Genomic DNA, 17,682 nt, shown 5'->3' with positions numbered 1-17,682 from the left:
AAGACTGAACTGAAGAATGTGTTGAAAAAGTTGAGTGAGGGAAGGGAAACCTAATAATAGATTTTTCCATATTGACTTCCATTCATTTTTTAAAGATTTGTCTTTCAAACCTGTTTCTTGTGACTTCTTTGAATTTTTGTAACTCTAATTTCTCATGCTTTAAACATTCTTTTTCATTTTTGTTGAAACACCCATCTTGCTCCATAACTAACTAGATTAGTTTTAAGTCTTCATCTTTAATGCAAGTACTATTGCAACTAATTTCACAGCGCATCCAGTCCCTTGTTAACACTATGCTATTTGTTTAGTACCAGCATCATTCTTTCAAAGGCTGTGATATACCCACAAGAGGGAATCAGTAAATGTGTAGGAATGTGCTATTTAAATTTTTGAAATTGTTCTTGAATTCACACACAATGTTTCATTTGAAGCCAAGTATCAATATTTTTATGCTGCTCCTTTACTGGTTTCCATCTGGGGGAAAGATTGCCAATACTGCGTTTCTACAATTTCAGCACATTTTTGATTTGGACAGCCTATCAAAATATAGAATACATTATTTATATTTATAATAGTATAATTGCAAGTATATTTTTGCTTATTAAGTAAAGTTGAATTTATCATAGAAATAAAGAATTTATCACAGAAATACAAACTAAACTCCTTAAGAATGAAAAATGAACAGGGCAAGGCAAAATTATCCAGACTATTCATTGAAATGTTTATGCTTAACAAGATTCTATAACTATCAGTAACGCTACCTACATCGGGTTGAAACTCAATTTCATTGAGGGCTGCATCAGGGTTATGTTTGACCTTGGGGGGCTAGTATGTGTATATGTGTGGCCAGGGGGGCATGGCCATCTGATGTCAGTCCACCCAGGCTCTGTTTTCAGCCGTGACAGCCTCCTGCAGCCTTCCACCAGTAAAAATGGAGCTTGGGTGGGCCTCATGCAGCCCCCACCAAACTCCGTTTTTTGCTGGCAGAGGCACCATGGGCCGGTTCGCTGTTTGCAGGGCAGGGCAGATCTAAGCACCCCGCGGGCTCAATCTGGCCAGCGGGCCTTGAGTTTGACACTCCTGGCTTACATAGATGCAGTTGTCAGAAATAAAGCTCAACTAGAGGATATCTTCCAAATTAACCTTGATTTTATATATGCATTCAAGGAAAGCTATTTTCCATTATCTCTTTCTGGGAAGCTTTTCACCAATACCTCAGGACATTCTAAATCTCTTGAGTCCCATTAGGATCTCTTATTCAAACATTCAACCTGGCTTGCTGAGGAAATAAGTCAAGCGTGGTCACATGCTGTCACCTTCTCAAACAAATATGGAAATTTCTGACATAATTCTAAATTATAATTCTAACTTATAATTCTAATAAGTCATAGGAAAACACCTGGAAGTTTTTGTCATGTTACTAAACTGTGAGTATTAATATTCATTTGTGTACTGTATGATTAAAAGTAGGAATACAGATCCTGGTGAACGTCAACAGCAGATTTTTAGGACAGTACTCAGTGCAGCTCATGTTGCATGTTCAAACTGTGCCTTGAAATCAATACACTTTATTGTCAATGTAGATCAATGTATTATATTGCAGGCTATGTAGACAGTGAATGCTATGTAGACAGTGATCTTAACTGAGTGGGAAGATCTGTTACCAAGGCAATGAACAGATAAACATGGCCTAAAACCATATGAAGACAGAAGTTTATAAAAGTATCTCAGACAGGCACCCTCCAATTCTTCAGAAGGTAAAAAAGGAATGAGGTAGGTATATTCCATCATAACATTCAGCTACAATAGGGACCAGAAGTTCCATTGCTAAGGTTAATTGAGTTGCATCTGATTTTTCATCTTTTTTTTTTTTTTGTCACGGTTGCTAAGTGAATTACTGCAGTGCTTGTTGGAAGCCAGCTGGGACAGTTGCAAATGGCCATGACATGATCTTGGAATGCTGTAACAATTGTAAAAATATGCCACTTTCCAAGTGCCTGGATTTTGATCACATGACTGTAGGGCTGCAGGAATGGTTGTAAGTTACTTCTTATAATGCCATTGTAACATCAAATGTTCACTAAACAAGTGGTTGTAAATCGAGAACTACCTTTATATTTACAAATGAATGCTGCTGCCCTGGCTCCTATGTTTGTGTGCATCTACTGAAATGCAGAAAAAGACCCAGAAGCCAATGGAGCATCTAGTGGTGACCAATGTTCTTCTTTGAGCAGTCAAATTTCATCTGCAAGTCAAAAGAGAATATGCAAACTTTTAAAACTTGCTTTCGGTAAATTTCCTTTACAGTCTCTCATTCATAAAATAAACCCTTTAAAATCTCAGTTATTGAAAGATTAAAAAAAATATGTAATAAACAGTAATATTAATTATTCTGTTCATAATTTACAAGTCTTTGGAAATTTAATTTGGTTACGATATGCTCCTGAGATTTGAAAAGTCTCCTTTCTGTGGAAGCAGCAGTGTGCTTTACAAGGAAATATTTTAAAACTTTTCCAAAAGGAAAGCTCTGGGTGGGAAAAGCTCTTTTTTGCAAGAAAAAAAAAAAATCAGATTGGCAGAAAATTAACCCACCAGCTGAATTTAAGAAATGTCAAAAATTAAGGTCAGTTTGAATTTGTTCAGCATTTTCTGACATGGCTTGAAATAATAATGCCCAGAGGACAGAAGCTGTTTCCAGCAAAAATCAGGGGCAACGACTCTGACAAGTTTTGACCTATGAAAGAGAGAGGGCAAGAGAGAGAGAGAGAGAGAGAGAGATTAGGAGGGAGCCAAAAGACTTCCACTGATTCAGTTCTTAGATCTTCATTTGCACAGCCTTGGGCGCAACACAGAAGCTACTGAGTAGCAGCAAAGAGGGAGATGCTTGTAAGGCAAAGGGAAGAGTAACAAGGTGAGTCACAAATCTGCGAAGCTCCTGATTTCTTACAGATTGCTCTTGCATGGCAGGGAAATTATTTAACTGATGATTTAACTGTATTAATTGAATCAATTATGTTACTTTTCAATAGTAAATAATGCGTGGATTTCAAAACTCAACTTAAAACTGAATCTTCACAGGGTATATAAATTGAAAAGGATAGGACAAGAATTACTTTCTGGTTAATATTAGTATAATTTGAACTCTATGAATCCATACTGATGACCCTTTATCCCTCCTTTGCAAATTTAAAAATTGCTTGGGGAAGTGGGAGTACAAAGCACTAAAACAGCAGCACATAGAATCCCTGCTCTGGATTCTTCTCATATTTTGTTGCCCTTCTCAAAGATTGGCTTTTTGTAATTTGAGTTGTACAACTGGTCAGTGGAGTGATTGAAAATGAATTGGAAATAATATTTGGGTGGATTCCATGACACAACACACCAATGATAGGTACATTCAAAATGTAAAGATAATTGTAATTGGCTATTAGATAAATCTACACTTGGTTTTTAAGTGTAGGTTACTCTAATATGAAGGATGATTTATCTAAAGAGGGACATGAGAGCTTTTTTGTTAATGTTCAGTTTAAGAATCACAGTGATTGCATTTTACAGTATGTTAAGTCATTTGCTCATAATTCTAGTGAATGCAAGGATGCTTATATTTGATATGAAGTCTAAAAGAGCACAGAATTGGCAAGACCACCCTTTCTACCCAAATGGGGAAAACAATGATTTTATCCATATTTATATATTTTAAGTTTGCTTGTATGTTAATATATATGCCAGATATATTACACACAAAACATTTGGAATATGCAATGTCAATCATGATCAGGAATGTTAACCATATAAGGCTATGTGGAACAATTTAGCTGACAATTAAGTGAAAATCAGCTTAGGTTAATTTTCAAATTACTTTCAAACATTTTTACTGAATATTTTTACTTGTTCTTGCAAGGGCCTTTCAGAGGCATCAAAGCAACCTCAGGGACAAACAACTGGAAGTCTAAAGAACAAGGTGTTTAAGGCAGAAGTTTAAAAGTCAGGTTTAAAAGCATGCTTTTATTTTTTTAAATTATGCATTAGGTTAACAAACAATGCTGACCAGTCCCTTTAAATCAAATTTAACTGAGGAAAAGGAAGAAGCTAATTTAAAAGCTGGAAGCTGCCTATATTGCTTTCTATATTTGTAAAGTTAGATTTTAATCCCTGCTGCTTGTTGACCAACAGGCAGACAAATACAGAAACTACTTAAGCTACATAGGGATATTGGAATGTCAACATTGGTTGCTGGGAGAAAGGACTTACAGCAGAAAAGGCATGCTAAACTTTTAGAACTCTTTAAATAAATATCTCTTGCCTCTGGTCTATAAGTTGCAAGATGGCCATCTGTTTTTCAAAGTGTGCTGAATACTTCATAATCAATGTCAAGATCATTTTCAGAGTTATTTAAAAGCTACATGTAAAGGTTTTAGTTAACACACATAACACACGTTTTGCTGGATGCATCCAGAATACACCATTATTTAGCATTTCAGCCTGTGGACATAGAATGAAATTCAGATCTACATATTCCAAAGATAATCTCATTCTTCATTATGAAGCTAGCATTGGGACAAACTCACATTAGCAAAACTGTATTCATAATTAATTCCTGTCCCTGGATATCTGAACAAGATTTATTCATATGTATAATATCTGAATTGGTAAAGTGTATACCAATTACTGCTACAAATGACAGATGTGCACACACACACACACACACACACACACACACACACACTATTATTTAATCAAGTAACAGCCATGGTTTGACTAAATAACTCTGTTTAATCACATAGTATCTAGGACTGGAAGAGACCACAGAGGTCTTCTAGTCCAACCCCCTGCCCATGGCAAGAGAACTTATAACATTCCAGACAAATGGTTGTCTAATACTTTCATTTCTCTACTCGTTGCAGAATACCTTATGCCACCAGACTTGAAATTCTAGACCTAAACAACCTAGAACTATGCCGCCTTCGGTCTGATCTAAGTATAGTATATAAAATTATACATTGCAATGTCCTACCTATCAATGAATACTTCAGCTTCAACCATAACTGTACAAGAGCACACAATAGATACAAACTCAAGGTTAACCACACCAAACTTGATTGCAGGATATACGACTTCAGCAACAGATTGGTCAATGTCTGGAATACTCTACCCGACTCTGTGGTTTCTTCCCCAAACCCCAAAAACTTTAACCTTAGACTGTCTACTATTGACCTCACCCCGTTCCTAAGAGGTCTGTAGGGGGTGTGCATAAGCGCACCAACATGCCTACTGTCCCTGTCCTATTGTTTCTTTTATTTTTCTTATTCGTATCCATTTCATGTATTCATAACCATGTTTATACTTATAAATTTGCAGATGCAGCACACTGCTGGCTCATGCTTAAGCAGTAGTCCTCTAGGACACTGAGATGAGAGGTGGTATTCAGCAGGGTCTGACCAGTTCTGGAGAACTGGTAGCAGAAGTTTTGAGTAGTTTGGAGAACCAGCAAATACCACCTCTGACTGGAGATTTTACAGTATCTTTCCCCTGCCACGCCCACCAACCCACGCCCACAGAACCGGTAGTAAAAATAATTGAATCCCACCACTGACTTAGATCCCACTTGTAGTTACTATAGTTGAGTCGGATACAACCTTTTCTACATTTGTTCATTTGGTTTTTCCTGCCTAGTTGCAGTATCTTATTTTTCTCACCACTGCATCTTGTTAGCTAGGGCCCAATGCTCAGATCTGTCAAGATCCTTCTGAATTTCAAGTCTATGACATCTTATCGGACCTTTGAAAGACAAATGAATACTGAGATAATGAATATGTAATAAATGGCTGCTGTATTAATTTTTTTTCAAAAGAAGTATGCATTTCTCTGGCACATTTAATCCTTATATTTTCACATGAATGACTCAATTTTGATGGTGTATCAAAATATAACATTTGAAATTATTCTGGAAACAGTTCTCAAATCCTACAAAGAGTTTCATAAGAATGAAGTAAAATTTACCTTAAAGTGATTTGGAGCTGCCAAGGAAGTGATCACGCTTAAGCCAAAAACACATACAGAATGTTGAATTTGTTAAATTTTAGCATGTCTTCTCAAGCTGCCTAGTTGTATGCTAGAATATTTGTGTTGGAATGGCCTAGGCAACCCATTAACAGTGCAACTACTTCTGCTCACTTAACAGAGTTGGAAGAGACCTTGGATCTTCTAGGTCTCTTCCAAACGAACAGGAGACCCTACACCATTCCAAATGTCTGTCCAATTTCATCTTAAAACCTCTTCTTAAAAATATTGCACCCACAATTTCTCTCTGTGGCAGCCCCTCAAATATTGGAAATCTGTTTAGATTAGACATAACCAGTTCCTGCAATTGTTCATCATACATTCTAGCTTCCAGCCCCATAATCATGCCTTTCTAGAGTCTCAACATCTATTTTGTGTCATGGTGACCAAAATACAAATACTTGATGGATAATCCTTGGTATACTTGATAGACATTGACAGGACAAAGAGTTACAGCCTGCAATGAACAATAATTGTTATTCCAGGAGAGAAGAGATATAGAATGGTTGTAAGACTCAGCTTTAATCTCAATATTCCATCAACATTACATAAGCTTCAGGAGATTGTCCACCTGTCTATAGACATTTCTAAATTCTCCATATTAGAATCCATTCAGCTGCCATGGTGTTTATTGTATGCTAATCACCACAGTACAAATGTATATTTAAAATTTGCAGAGGCTTTGGAGACCCTGAAACTGTTAAACATCCAGTTATGCCATCCATCCCGCGAAGTTATGCTAAAATATTAATTGGCTGTCCTTTACAAGAATATGCTATAAGCATAGATCATGATCAATAGTAAAAGTTGGCTGATCAAACCACTTGAAAGCACTATGAAATGACACATAGTATTAGCTTGGATCATAAACCACATACTATTTTAGCTCTACACTGCTAGATTAATCTAGCCATATCCTTGATATCCTGATCATGTCGTGATTCTCAAAGTCTCTGAGTTGGTGTTAGGAAAAAGTAGAGAATGTAGAACATCCAACCTCTTCCAAAGCGCACTGCAAAGTTAATCCTGAAATGACGGTGTGGCAGTTGCTTTCCCTGATCCATTTTTATTAACCCTGGCAAAATGTGCTTGGTCATATGAAAGAAATTCACAACTGCTTTAAGCAGGTAGGATCACAGCAGAAATAGACTGAGCCCAGTGGAAATAAAAGCTAGATCTAGGTCAAAAAGTACATTTGGCATTTCAGGATGTTCATTTGACGACAGTTAAACAAAAAATACAAATAATTTCAGAATTTCAGCACATGGATGGATGATCTAATACATAACTGCTTTCAAAAGCTTCAATCTTTCACCAAAGGATCCTAAAAAGCATAAGAAAAGTAAAACAGGTTCCTTTAATAACTGGCTAAAGAAAAAAAAGGCAGAGACAAGGATTTAACAAACAAGACTCATCTCCAAAGGGATGTAAGAACTGTTCTTTTCCAAAAGGTCTGTATCTTCTTTGTTCATGAATGGGTGACAGCGAGGAGGTTGAGTTTGTGGATGGTACAACTTATTTCACATAGTAAAAACAAAAGCCAACAGCAAAGAATCCATATGTATTTCCAAACTCAATTAATGGCCTTTAAGCTTGCAATTATAATTGGTGGAAAGTGATGAACCAGAAAGAAATAATAATGGTTTATTGGCTCTAACTGACAAAAAAATGGAGCTTAGATCCAAGCTGGATACTTCAGTAAGCATATTGGTCCCAGTATACAACAGCTAAGAAAAATTCATATATATATATATATATATATATATATATATATATATATATATATATATATCTTAAGTTTTCGTGGATTCAGTATGGCATTGTTTGTTAGGGTATTTTCCACGTCATTGTAGTTGTGCTTTTAAAGTTGTAGCAATGTTTGGCAGAATCTCATCTGCCATCATCAGGCTTCTGTTCTATATACAGAAGCCTGATGATGGCAGATGAGATTCTGCCGAAACGTTGCTACAACTTTAAAAGCACAACTACAATGACGTGGGAAAATACCCGAACAAAGCTGAATGCCATACACACACACACACACACACACACACACATGAATTAGCTTAAGAATAGCAAAATGATTTTATCACCATCAATATTGCTTTACAAATAATACCTAGTATTATGTGATTTATATTTAAAATTTGTATAGGTTTCACAGTTTTTTCCCCATTGCTTCCCTTTTCACCAGTATATTTGTATTCATCAACCAGGGTTAACTGTCTATACTGCACAGAACTTTAATACATTTTTGTCTCTAAGATGCTAATGTTTCTAAGCCTACAAATATGGTTACTGAGTTTGAATTGTCTCTAGCACCACCTAGTGTCTTTATTTGCTAGATATTCCCAATTCTTTTCTCATTTGAGTACAAATCTATCCAAAATCACAGATATTAAAAACTAAGTTTTCTGGCTTATTAAAATATGCTAAAGATGAAATCCATGAGATAGCATGAAAACTTTCTCCATTTATGAGCAGCATTTCTGCAAATCCAACTTCCCATATCAGTGCACAGGGAACTATAATGTCAATAACATTATGCCCACCCCACCCAGAAAGAATATGAGTCATTAGTCCAGACTGGATTAAAAACAATACATGAAAAGAATTGAACATCCAAAAGCAGTTGCTCTCACAATTAAGTGACACTATTTGTATGAGTGGAATTTATTTCTAGTACATTCATGACTGTACCTTTATTGAATTTTGTAAGCTGACCAATTTCCAGATGTGTGAACTTTGATAATTAAAATTTTCAACCAGCACAGCACTGCTAAGAATTCTAAAAGCTTAAGTACGTAACTCTGAAAATGTCCAATTATGGATAGGGTGTTACAAGCATTTTTGGCTTATTCACTATGATTCTCTCTCCCTCTCCCCTCCTTCCTTCCTTCCCTCCCTCCCTCTCTTAAAACAGTTTCTTCTAAATATTGATAGATATTTCCACTAATAATAACGAGGCATTGATTTGCAGTGAAAACTGCTGAATTCCAGTTGTCAACAGAAAACAATGGCAAATTGGAGAGGAGGTAAGATCTTTACTAGAAGCTTAGACAATTAGTTCTTCCAAGAAAGGATTTATTCATTCAACATTATTTCAATGGCTTGGAGCTTATGCTCCAGTTAATGTTTTAATCCAATCTTATTCAAGTTGAAGTAAATGGTTGGAATTCACATGCTTCAAAATATATGATCTACCGAACAGAACATTTCTAACAAATAAGTCCCCTGAACTCTTGAAGTTAAATATGTACTCATAAATCATTTAAATTTTATAAAATATGATAAAAATGGGTCTAATTTATTTCTGCAAGTCTCACTTTTGACACACTTTTGGTAGTTCAGAAGTAAAATTGGCTTTTATAAATATTCCCAATATAATGTCATAATTCTGGAATTCTGATAATTGAGAGTGCTACAGTATCTGTGTAGAGATAAATAACTGATTAAGCTCAAAGAAAAGCTTTGTGTGGGCTTAGAGTCAGAAAATGTTGAGTTCTAATGGTGGATAGAATAAAAGAGGGAATGTCAGTAGAGAATTGAAGATGATAATTTTGGAAAATTTCATATTTTCAATTACAATCTGGGATTCTATATCAATCACTGTAACAATACATATTGGGGGAGCCAGTTGGTCTGCTGGTTAAGACACCAGGCTAGAAGCCAGGATGTCATGAGTTTCAGTCTTGCCTTAACCATGAAAGACAGGTGGGTGACTTTAGGCCAATCACTTTTTTAGCCTAAGCCACCTCACAGAGTTGTTGTTATTGGGAAAATAGGAGGAAGTAATGTGCTGGCTATGTTTGCTGCCTTGAGTTATTTGTAAAAAAAAAAAGATGGGATGTAAATAAATATAAATGCAAATAAATAATATTAATAATTAATTAATATTAATTAATTATAAATATTTATTTATTTATAAATAAATAAATCTAAAGGCATATCCATATTGCATTTGAATGGTCTAATTAGTTTGTATAGAAATGTTTAAAAATACAATACAGTATATCATAATTTATCTATGTTATTTCCTTAATGCCAAGTCATTTTTCAATCTTGTAGAAGTAGATATCTAGCTATTTGATTTGCAATTAACTTTTCATTTTTGACTTTGTCTTTTTATTACTTTTCAGTTAAGTCTTTGAATAAATCTGCCCTCCCAGGGGTGGCTATTACACAATTTGTAGAAGATATTCCTAAAGGGTACAGCCTGCCTGACTTTGAGCGGAAACCAATCACTGTAACATTACAGGAAGGTGAGATTTCTTAAGGATTTGCTACCTCCATTCTTAAATTTCTAACTGAATAGCAATTCTTTTAACCAATTTATTTTAATCAGTGGAAAAACTCCTGGTAAATGTTAATCAGGTTATTCCCTGATGCCTGATTTGAAGCATGGGATCTTTTGCTAGAAACAAAACAAGTTCGCTGTTGGCTTTTGCTGTGCTTTCCCCCATTCTGCTCTCTAAAAGCAGAATTTATTTTTAATATACACAGTGGGCTTTTAGAACTTTCTACTTCCCAATGAAAGCAGCTTGTATTTTTTTCTTTCTTCTTTGTCAGGTAAAAATGCCATTTTCAGAGCTGTGGTCAAAGGTGAACCAAAACCAAAGGTTTTGTGGAAGTGCAGTAATAGGGAAATGGATGATTGTCAGAAATACCAAATATCTTTTAATCCTGCCACAAATGAATTTATCTTGCAGGTAAGGTTTAGCATTTAATTTTAAAGGATTGATGGACAGACGGACAGACAGACAGACAGACAGATATAAATTTCCCAAGGTTAGCCGTTCTACCTTTTTACTCAGGAAACAGAAGAGTGAGAAATATATTATACCAGTCTAAGAAACTGTAATTTTATTCATTTTATTTTCCCTTTGAAGATAAACAAAATTACCTCAGATGATGCTGATTTGTACCGTTGTATTGCTGTGAATGAATATGGGGAAGCGTCCTGTACTGCTGGTCTCAAAATTATAGAGGGTAATTAAATCGTGTTAGCATGTGACAATCTGTCTGAGCAATCTATCTGTGATGTGCAATTTTTGGGCTGAAATCAGGGGCAGCAACAGTATGCATGTGTATTTGTGTCAAAAAAAAAACACCAAAGATGATATCATGATCTTAAGACCAAAGCCTGCTCCTTTTTTTACATTGCCTAGCATCACATGTTGCCTATTCATAAATTAAAGTCACAATTTAAGTTCCTTGTAAGTTGTCTAAAAAAGCTGTTTCCCATCAATGTTTAGATGTTTTAATACAAGTCATGTACATTTGTCTCACTGAAGACTGTATAAGTGCTAACTATAATTACTATAAATTCTGCATGACCTGATTATGTTGTGAGTAGTCCTACCAGGGTATTGTTAATTAACAAGAATTGTCTTTCTGTCTCACTATCTCTTCCTTTTCTTTTATCTCTCATCAAAATGGATCTGTAGACTTCAAAAAGAAAACATTGCTTCATGTAACACAACAGGCAGGTGAGTTGCCATAATGTTATTTTAAAAAATCATAATAGTGGTAATCTAGAAGGCCAAACCCCAGTTCTTTAATGGCTGCTTGGCAATTTTGAATCATTTTAAAGTTTTAGTAAGTTTTAAATTATGAGCTGTTATGTACCCTTTAAATATGATTTTGAATAAGCACGTTCTTTTTTACTTCATGCAAGTAGTATGTCTCTGCTGTTCATTAAAGGAATCTGAATTTTTGCAGATTTTCATGAGAGCATTTTTCATGAAAAAATACTGCTGCTTTAAAAGATTAATAATACAACTCTTTAAGAAGCTGCTGTTGATTTTAGACCAGTATTTTTTAAACAAAAATTGGCAGCTTTAAGATGTGTGGACTTCAACTTCCAGAAGTTGGATATGCTAGCTGGGAAATTCTGGGAGTTGAAGTTCACATAACTTAAATTTGCCAAGTTTTAAAAATACTGTTTTAGGTTCACATGGAGATACAAAGCACTTCTTCTAAATCATTTTTAAAGCTTGCACATTTCTTGTGATGTAAGTTCAATTTTCATGCTAGTGTTTAAAATATTTTATAGATCTTAAGAAAGAGATTCAGGACTTCAGAAAAACATTAAAGAAACGGTGAGCTTTCCAACAACGACTTATGTTAAATATCTGTATTTTCTTTTTGTTATGTGCTAACAATAATAGTAAAATAATGACACACAGAAATTCCAATTCCAGTAAATTAAACTGTTGTTTTATTGTTGTTTTGCTTCTGCTAGTAATAAAGAGCTGTCTTCAGTAAAGGATTCTTCAGTAATATACCTTTTATATAATCAATCAATCAACTATTATTTACAGTTAACTTTTTCTCTTAAATATTGACTTCATTTATGTCAAATGATTCTGTCCCACAAAAGATACCTGCAAAAACTCCTAAATTTATTATTTATTTAAACTATGTATGCATAGATGTTAAATATTTTTGATAACATTTTCTTTATTAACAATACCAACCAATAGAAAACCCATCACCTCCCCAAGTTAGGTTTTTCAGTACTGAGTTAGCTTTGCTTCTAACAATACATCGTAATTAATATGTCTTATATATGTCTGCTATTATAAACCGAACAGTATACATTTTTGCAAAGTATACGAAATTTCCCTAATGTAATGTAATGATAAAAATGAGGTAATGATAAAAAGTAGTCTTCCAAGCATTTTCCTCATATGCTTCTTTGACAATTACATGACAAATTGTAGGTCTCTTGCAATTCATGTACATTTTGGGTTTCTCTTTTGGAAATTAACCTGTAGAACACCTTCTGCTGTTCCTAAGAAAAAAATGGACATGGAACAGATTGCACAAATATTGCTAAATGCAGAGAAGAAAGATTATGAGAAGATTTGCATAAAGTATGGAGTTGTTGATTTCCGTGGGATGCTGAGAAAACTTCAGGAAATGAAGAAGGCGAGAGAGGATAAGCAGGCTCAAGTGAGACTATCTTGCTTCGTATCCTGTGATTTGATTAGATAAATATTCAATAAGTTGTCACTGACATGTTAATTAAAATATCATCAGAATGCAAACTTTCATTGCATTTTAAGGACAAAGTAACCACTAATCATTAAAAAGGATACTGTCACAAGTCTTGAGTTTATTTCATGGTATGTTCCACTGAGAAATAATTGTCTTAACATCTTCAAGTGGAGCAAAAGTTTTGCTCCTTTGACAACAATGAATGTGTTCTATTTTGCTAGTGTGAATATTATACATAAAATGTTATAATATCTTAAATTATTTACCTCTCTCTTGTTTTTACAGTATGTGTACAGTATTGCAAATCTGAAGCATCTGAAAGTCAATAAAGAGCAAAGAAATGCTTCATTTGATCTAGAGATGGAACTGAAAAACCCAGACAGCAGAATTTGTCTCTACAAAGTAAGGAAGGATAGTGATTTGGCTAACTCGACACATGAAGTTTATGAGAGAATGACTCAACTGGAACTAAACAGCTATGGAAACAAGCAGATTAACACTTCATTTGATAGTAGCAATTTTATCTCAGGAATAACATTGCCAGTATGGTTTTATACATAGACTTCCTTTGTGGTAACATAGAAAACACAAATATTAGGAGAACAGTTTAAAAAATGAATGGAGGTGATAGGGAAAGAGATAAATGAGCAGAGGAAAGAAGAGAGAAGAGGAAAGTAAAACAAATCCAGGTTAGATGTTATAAAAAGAATACAATTCAGCAGAACAGCAAGCCCTTCCAAATGGTTAGATAATAGTCCTGATGGGTGTGATAGCAATCCAATTCTTGAGTCTTTTGTACTCTTTTGCATTAATTTCTTTTCAATAACAGTCATAAGCAATGTAAGTTGACTACTATTCATCCCTAAACAAGTTATTGTTTTAGGAGGAAAACTCTACTGGTAGATTTAACCAATTCAGATATGGCTAATATCAAATTAGGGCCTACTATGTTTTCCTTAAAGTAACTATAATTCAAATCTTAAAGTGAATTCAGATTTATTCTTCAAGGCTGTAGCTTTGCCTGTTTATTTGTTCTCTCATCTTACTTCTAGGATGGCCAGAAGGTCAATTTTGGAGTTAATGATGACAACTTAAAGCACCGCCTACAGCAAGAGGGCAAAAACTATAATTTTACGATCAATGATCTGCAGCCAGACGATGCTGGCGTTTATCAGGTCAAAGTAGAAGATGTAGATATCTTCTCCACTGAACTGGAAGCAGAAAGTAAGGCTTCTCAACCAAAGACTCCATATGGGTGTGCATTTGTTTCATAACAAATGAAATATCTGACAAACTAAATTTATTCCTTTCATTTGTTACTAGTGAAGAAATAAATGCTAAAGATGTAGATAAATTTGAAATGCCATATTCATTTGTTGCTCATGTTTAGCATTCATTTTCGCAGACTCAAATTACGATAGATGAGAAATAAGAAGGAGCATGTCATATTTTAATTATGACATAGGGAGTGTAGAACAGGACTATCAAATTCATGGCCCATGGGCCAGATGCTTCATACGCTGGCCATGCCCACACCCAGTTTAACGAAGGGGAAAAGAGTTTTGATACCTCAAGTGACGTTAACACCCCTGGTCTAGAAAGAGCATGAGAATCAGGTATACCAAAACTGCCAGAGAATGATAAAACTGCCAGAGAATGACATAGGACAGCCTTTTTGTTCTCTTCTTGTTTTGTTTTTAAATCAGCTTCTAATAAACATATAAAACAATCAAATAGACTTAGAAGTCAGGCTTTGTTCCTGATTGCAAGAACAATTTTTTTTTGGCAATAAGAAAGGGATTTGCATTTGCCACTTTTGCTTCCTATAATTTTTATATAGAATTTCAATAAACTTCCCATTCTAGCTAGAGCCTTATGGATTTCTGGCAGTCAACCATTCAAGTCCTAAGCAGGTAAAAACCTGCTTAGCTTTTTCTATCAGCCACAGTTGGATTCCAGAGAGCTCATTAAAAATACAGAATAGCATTACTTAAATTCAAAGATTCTTCAAATCTTACTTGTGCTGCTCTTTATATTTCCAAAGCACTTTTTGAGTGTCCACATTTCTGGAACAGCTGTGGTAAATATCATGTAAAACAAAGAAGTGAGGAAAACTTCAAAGCATATCAAAAAGCAGTGGTATTTTCATATTAAAAATCATATTCATGTTCCTTAGAGTCACCAATCCTTCTTCTTCCCCTCTTTTATGTTCACTATCATAAATATAGGGAAAAAATAATGCCGAATTGTGAGACTGGTTCATTGCTTCCATTCAATCACTTCCAATATTTGGAGGCTGTCTAGAGAAGCCCCTGCAAGTTTCTTGGTAAAGTTTTCAGAAGTTGTTTATCATTGCTTCCTTCCTTAGAGCTGGCCCAAGATCACCCAGCTTTGTGCCTTAAGGCAGGCCTAGACTTATGTGACCACTACACCAAACTGCCTTTCAGGTTCACATATTATATTATATTAAGAGTGCAGTTTGCTTAGCACAACTGTGAAGAAACCTTACATTTTTCCAACTTTATCTTTATTCCAAACATGATCTTAAAGACAGATTTTCCCCATTTCTCCCCCTAAAGTTTGCCACGTTTCACATCATGGTTTGTGGATAGAAAATATAGAGGTCTAGATTTAAACTTCCAGCTCTGTTTTCTGTTGAAAGCAGAAAACAAGATGATGCACAATAATTGACAGAATAATAATGAAAATGAATGTGATTTTAACAAATGAATAATTTTATGAATGATAATTTAATATAGAAACAACTAGAAAAGCAATTTTGCACAAATATGTGATCTTGTACATGTAACCTGGAAAGAAATCCCATTGTCTTTAATGCCAGGATTGTAGCAAGCATAATTTTGTAGTATGACTGGCATTAAAGTGAACAATTAAAGAATTCAAGCCAAGGTTTTATAGTATCCTTATATATTAGCTCTTTAAATAATATGAAAAATGTCAGATTAGTAAATCGTATGTACATGGAATAAATATGTCTTTTCAAAGTATATAATAAGCATAGATGCCGAGATGTATAATTCATTATGTACACAATCAACATTGAAATGCCTCAAAAAATGAAATAACCCTCAATCTCATAAATGAATCCAACATTTGCAGAAAGCTGTTGCATAAATTGGGAGCTTAAATTAGGACAGAAAAAAACTGGTTTCAGGTAATTTCTTCTTGCATCGATGTGGATATTTTTCTCAAAATGTGAGCTTAAAGCCTTTTTATACATTTTAATATATTGTGAAATTGAAATTTGAGTAATTTATATTCTTAATATAAAATTTGTTTAATATAAAAATATGCCTCCAATTTTAAATATAAAAACAAGACAAAATAATATAAAACATTTTAATAGTTTGTGTGCTGGAAATCCTGATTAGGCAAAATGAATTGTAAAATACTTTTGGAATAATGAATGTATCCTGATATTTTGTTATCAACAGTGTCAGGAAGACATTTTATCACTCAATATTAAATCTGATTATTCTAAGCTAAGTTTGAAAAGTAGATAGGTAAAATTCATTTATTGGTAAATGAAATAGATATTTGCCATGTTTTTTCCACCTACAGGTTTTCTTCTGCTCCACATTTTGAATTTGTTGTATGTCTATTTCCAATTAATTCATTATTTCAGACATTCCTATACACTGTTGCTCTCTACCTAGTGAGAATGAAGTAGCCACCAGAAAGAAAATGCTATTTTCAGTGTGCCTGCTACGAAGCCTATTAATTCATTTAGAATCAAATTATAATTATGATATCTCAATCTTGAATGATGGCCTTATTTACCATCTAGGCATTAAAAATATCCAATCCTCTGACAAAGAGACTTACACCATTGACACTGGAAGCTGTTCTTCAAGTACTTGGCTTGAAATAAAATGTGAGTGATGATCTAATCTTGATTTCTTACAACATAACCCTGCAGATGTACCCCTTTCCCTTCTAAAAACATCTAACAGTGCTATATTCAAAATCTCAATGAGAAATGCCTAATTATGGGTTGCAAAGAGATTTAAATGACAGAAATACTGGAATAAGTTTTAAGATTCCTTAATCATTAATGACTTCTTCCAGTTATTCTAAACTGTAACATTTGCTTTGGAAATGTTGTCCAGTGTGCTTTGCAAACACCATTAATGTACTGGTCTTAAATAATTTTTTTTCTTTGAAGGATTTCAAAGAATACGTTTCTAAAAACATAAAAATTATTTGCCTGATATAGTGCAATGTTTCCAGCAGTACTGGAATCATTATATATATCCCTAAACTATCTAAATGTGAAAACTCTATTGTAAAACTGATAGCTGTGATCATTGTTAAATCAATATTAATTAATGCAAATCATTCATATAACATAGAAGTTATAATGCCTTGCAATTTGAAGATCCGTGTTTATAATAATAGTTATTTTGCTACCATATAAATACTGTTCATAAATGAGATGTTTATAAATGATAAATTAGCTATAATTTCATTTGCTGTTTTTTTTAAAAAAAACCCACAATTCTTTTATGCTACTGATCATGATATGGCACTAAAAGGCTCACCTGGTATCACAATGCAAAACTAGAAGGAGTGATGTTTATTTAATTAAGGTGTTTCATT

At 34.1% G+C, this 17,682-nt stretch overlaps 1 protein-coding gene across 1 annotated transcript in view; it reads left to right on the top strand.

The window, feature by feature from the left end:
* Positions 1-9,076: 9,076 nt before the first annotated feature.
* Positions 9,077-17,682, top strand: part of IGFN1 (immunoglobulin like and fibronectin type III domain containing 1) — a 29,527-nt gene continuing 20,921 nt past the window's right edge. Inside the window, exons 1-10 of the mRNA XM_026712993.2 lie at positions 9,077-9,095; positions 10,200-10,322; positions 10,630-10,769; positions 10,950-11,049; positions 11,508-11,549; positions 12,116-12,161; positions 12,840-13,017; positions 13,348-13,464; positions 14,115-14,286; positions 16,871-16,957. Coding sequence (XP_026568778.2) covers positions 9,077-9,095; positions 10,200-10,322; positions 10,630-10,769; positions 10,950-11,049; positions 11,508-11,549; positions 12,116-12,161; positions 12,840-13,017; positions 13,348-13,464; positions 14,115-14,286; positions 16,871-16,957 — 1,024 coding nt within the window. The remainder of the gene's footprint in view (positions 9,096-10,199; positions 10,323-10,629; positions 10,770-10,949; positions 11,050-11,507; positions 11,550-12,115; positions 12,162-12,839; positions 13,018-13,347; positions 13,465-14,114; positions 14,287-16,870; positions 16,958-17,682) is intronic.

The sequence above is a fragment of the Pseudonaja textilis genome, chromosome 3, assembly GCF_049901715.1.
Source record: "Pseudonaja textilis isolate UNSWEBS1 chromosome 3, rPseTex1.2, whole genome shotgun sequence".
Lineage (NCBI taxonomy): Eukaryota > Metazoa > Chordata > Lepidosauria > Squamata > Elapidae > Pseudonaja > Pseudonaja textilis.
The sequence above is the reverse complement of the archived record's forward strand: the minus strand, read 5'-3'. Positions and strand labels throughout refer to the sequence as shown.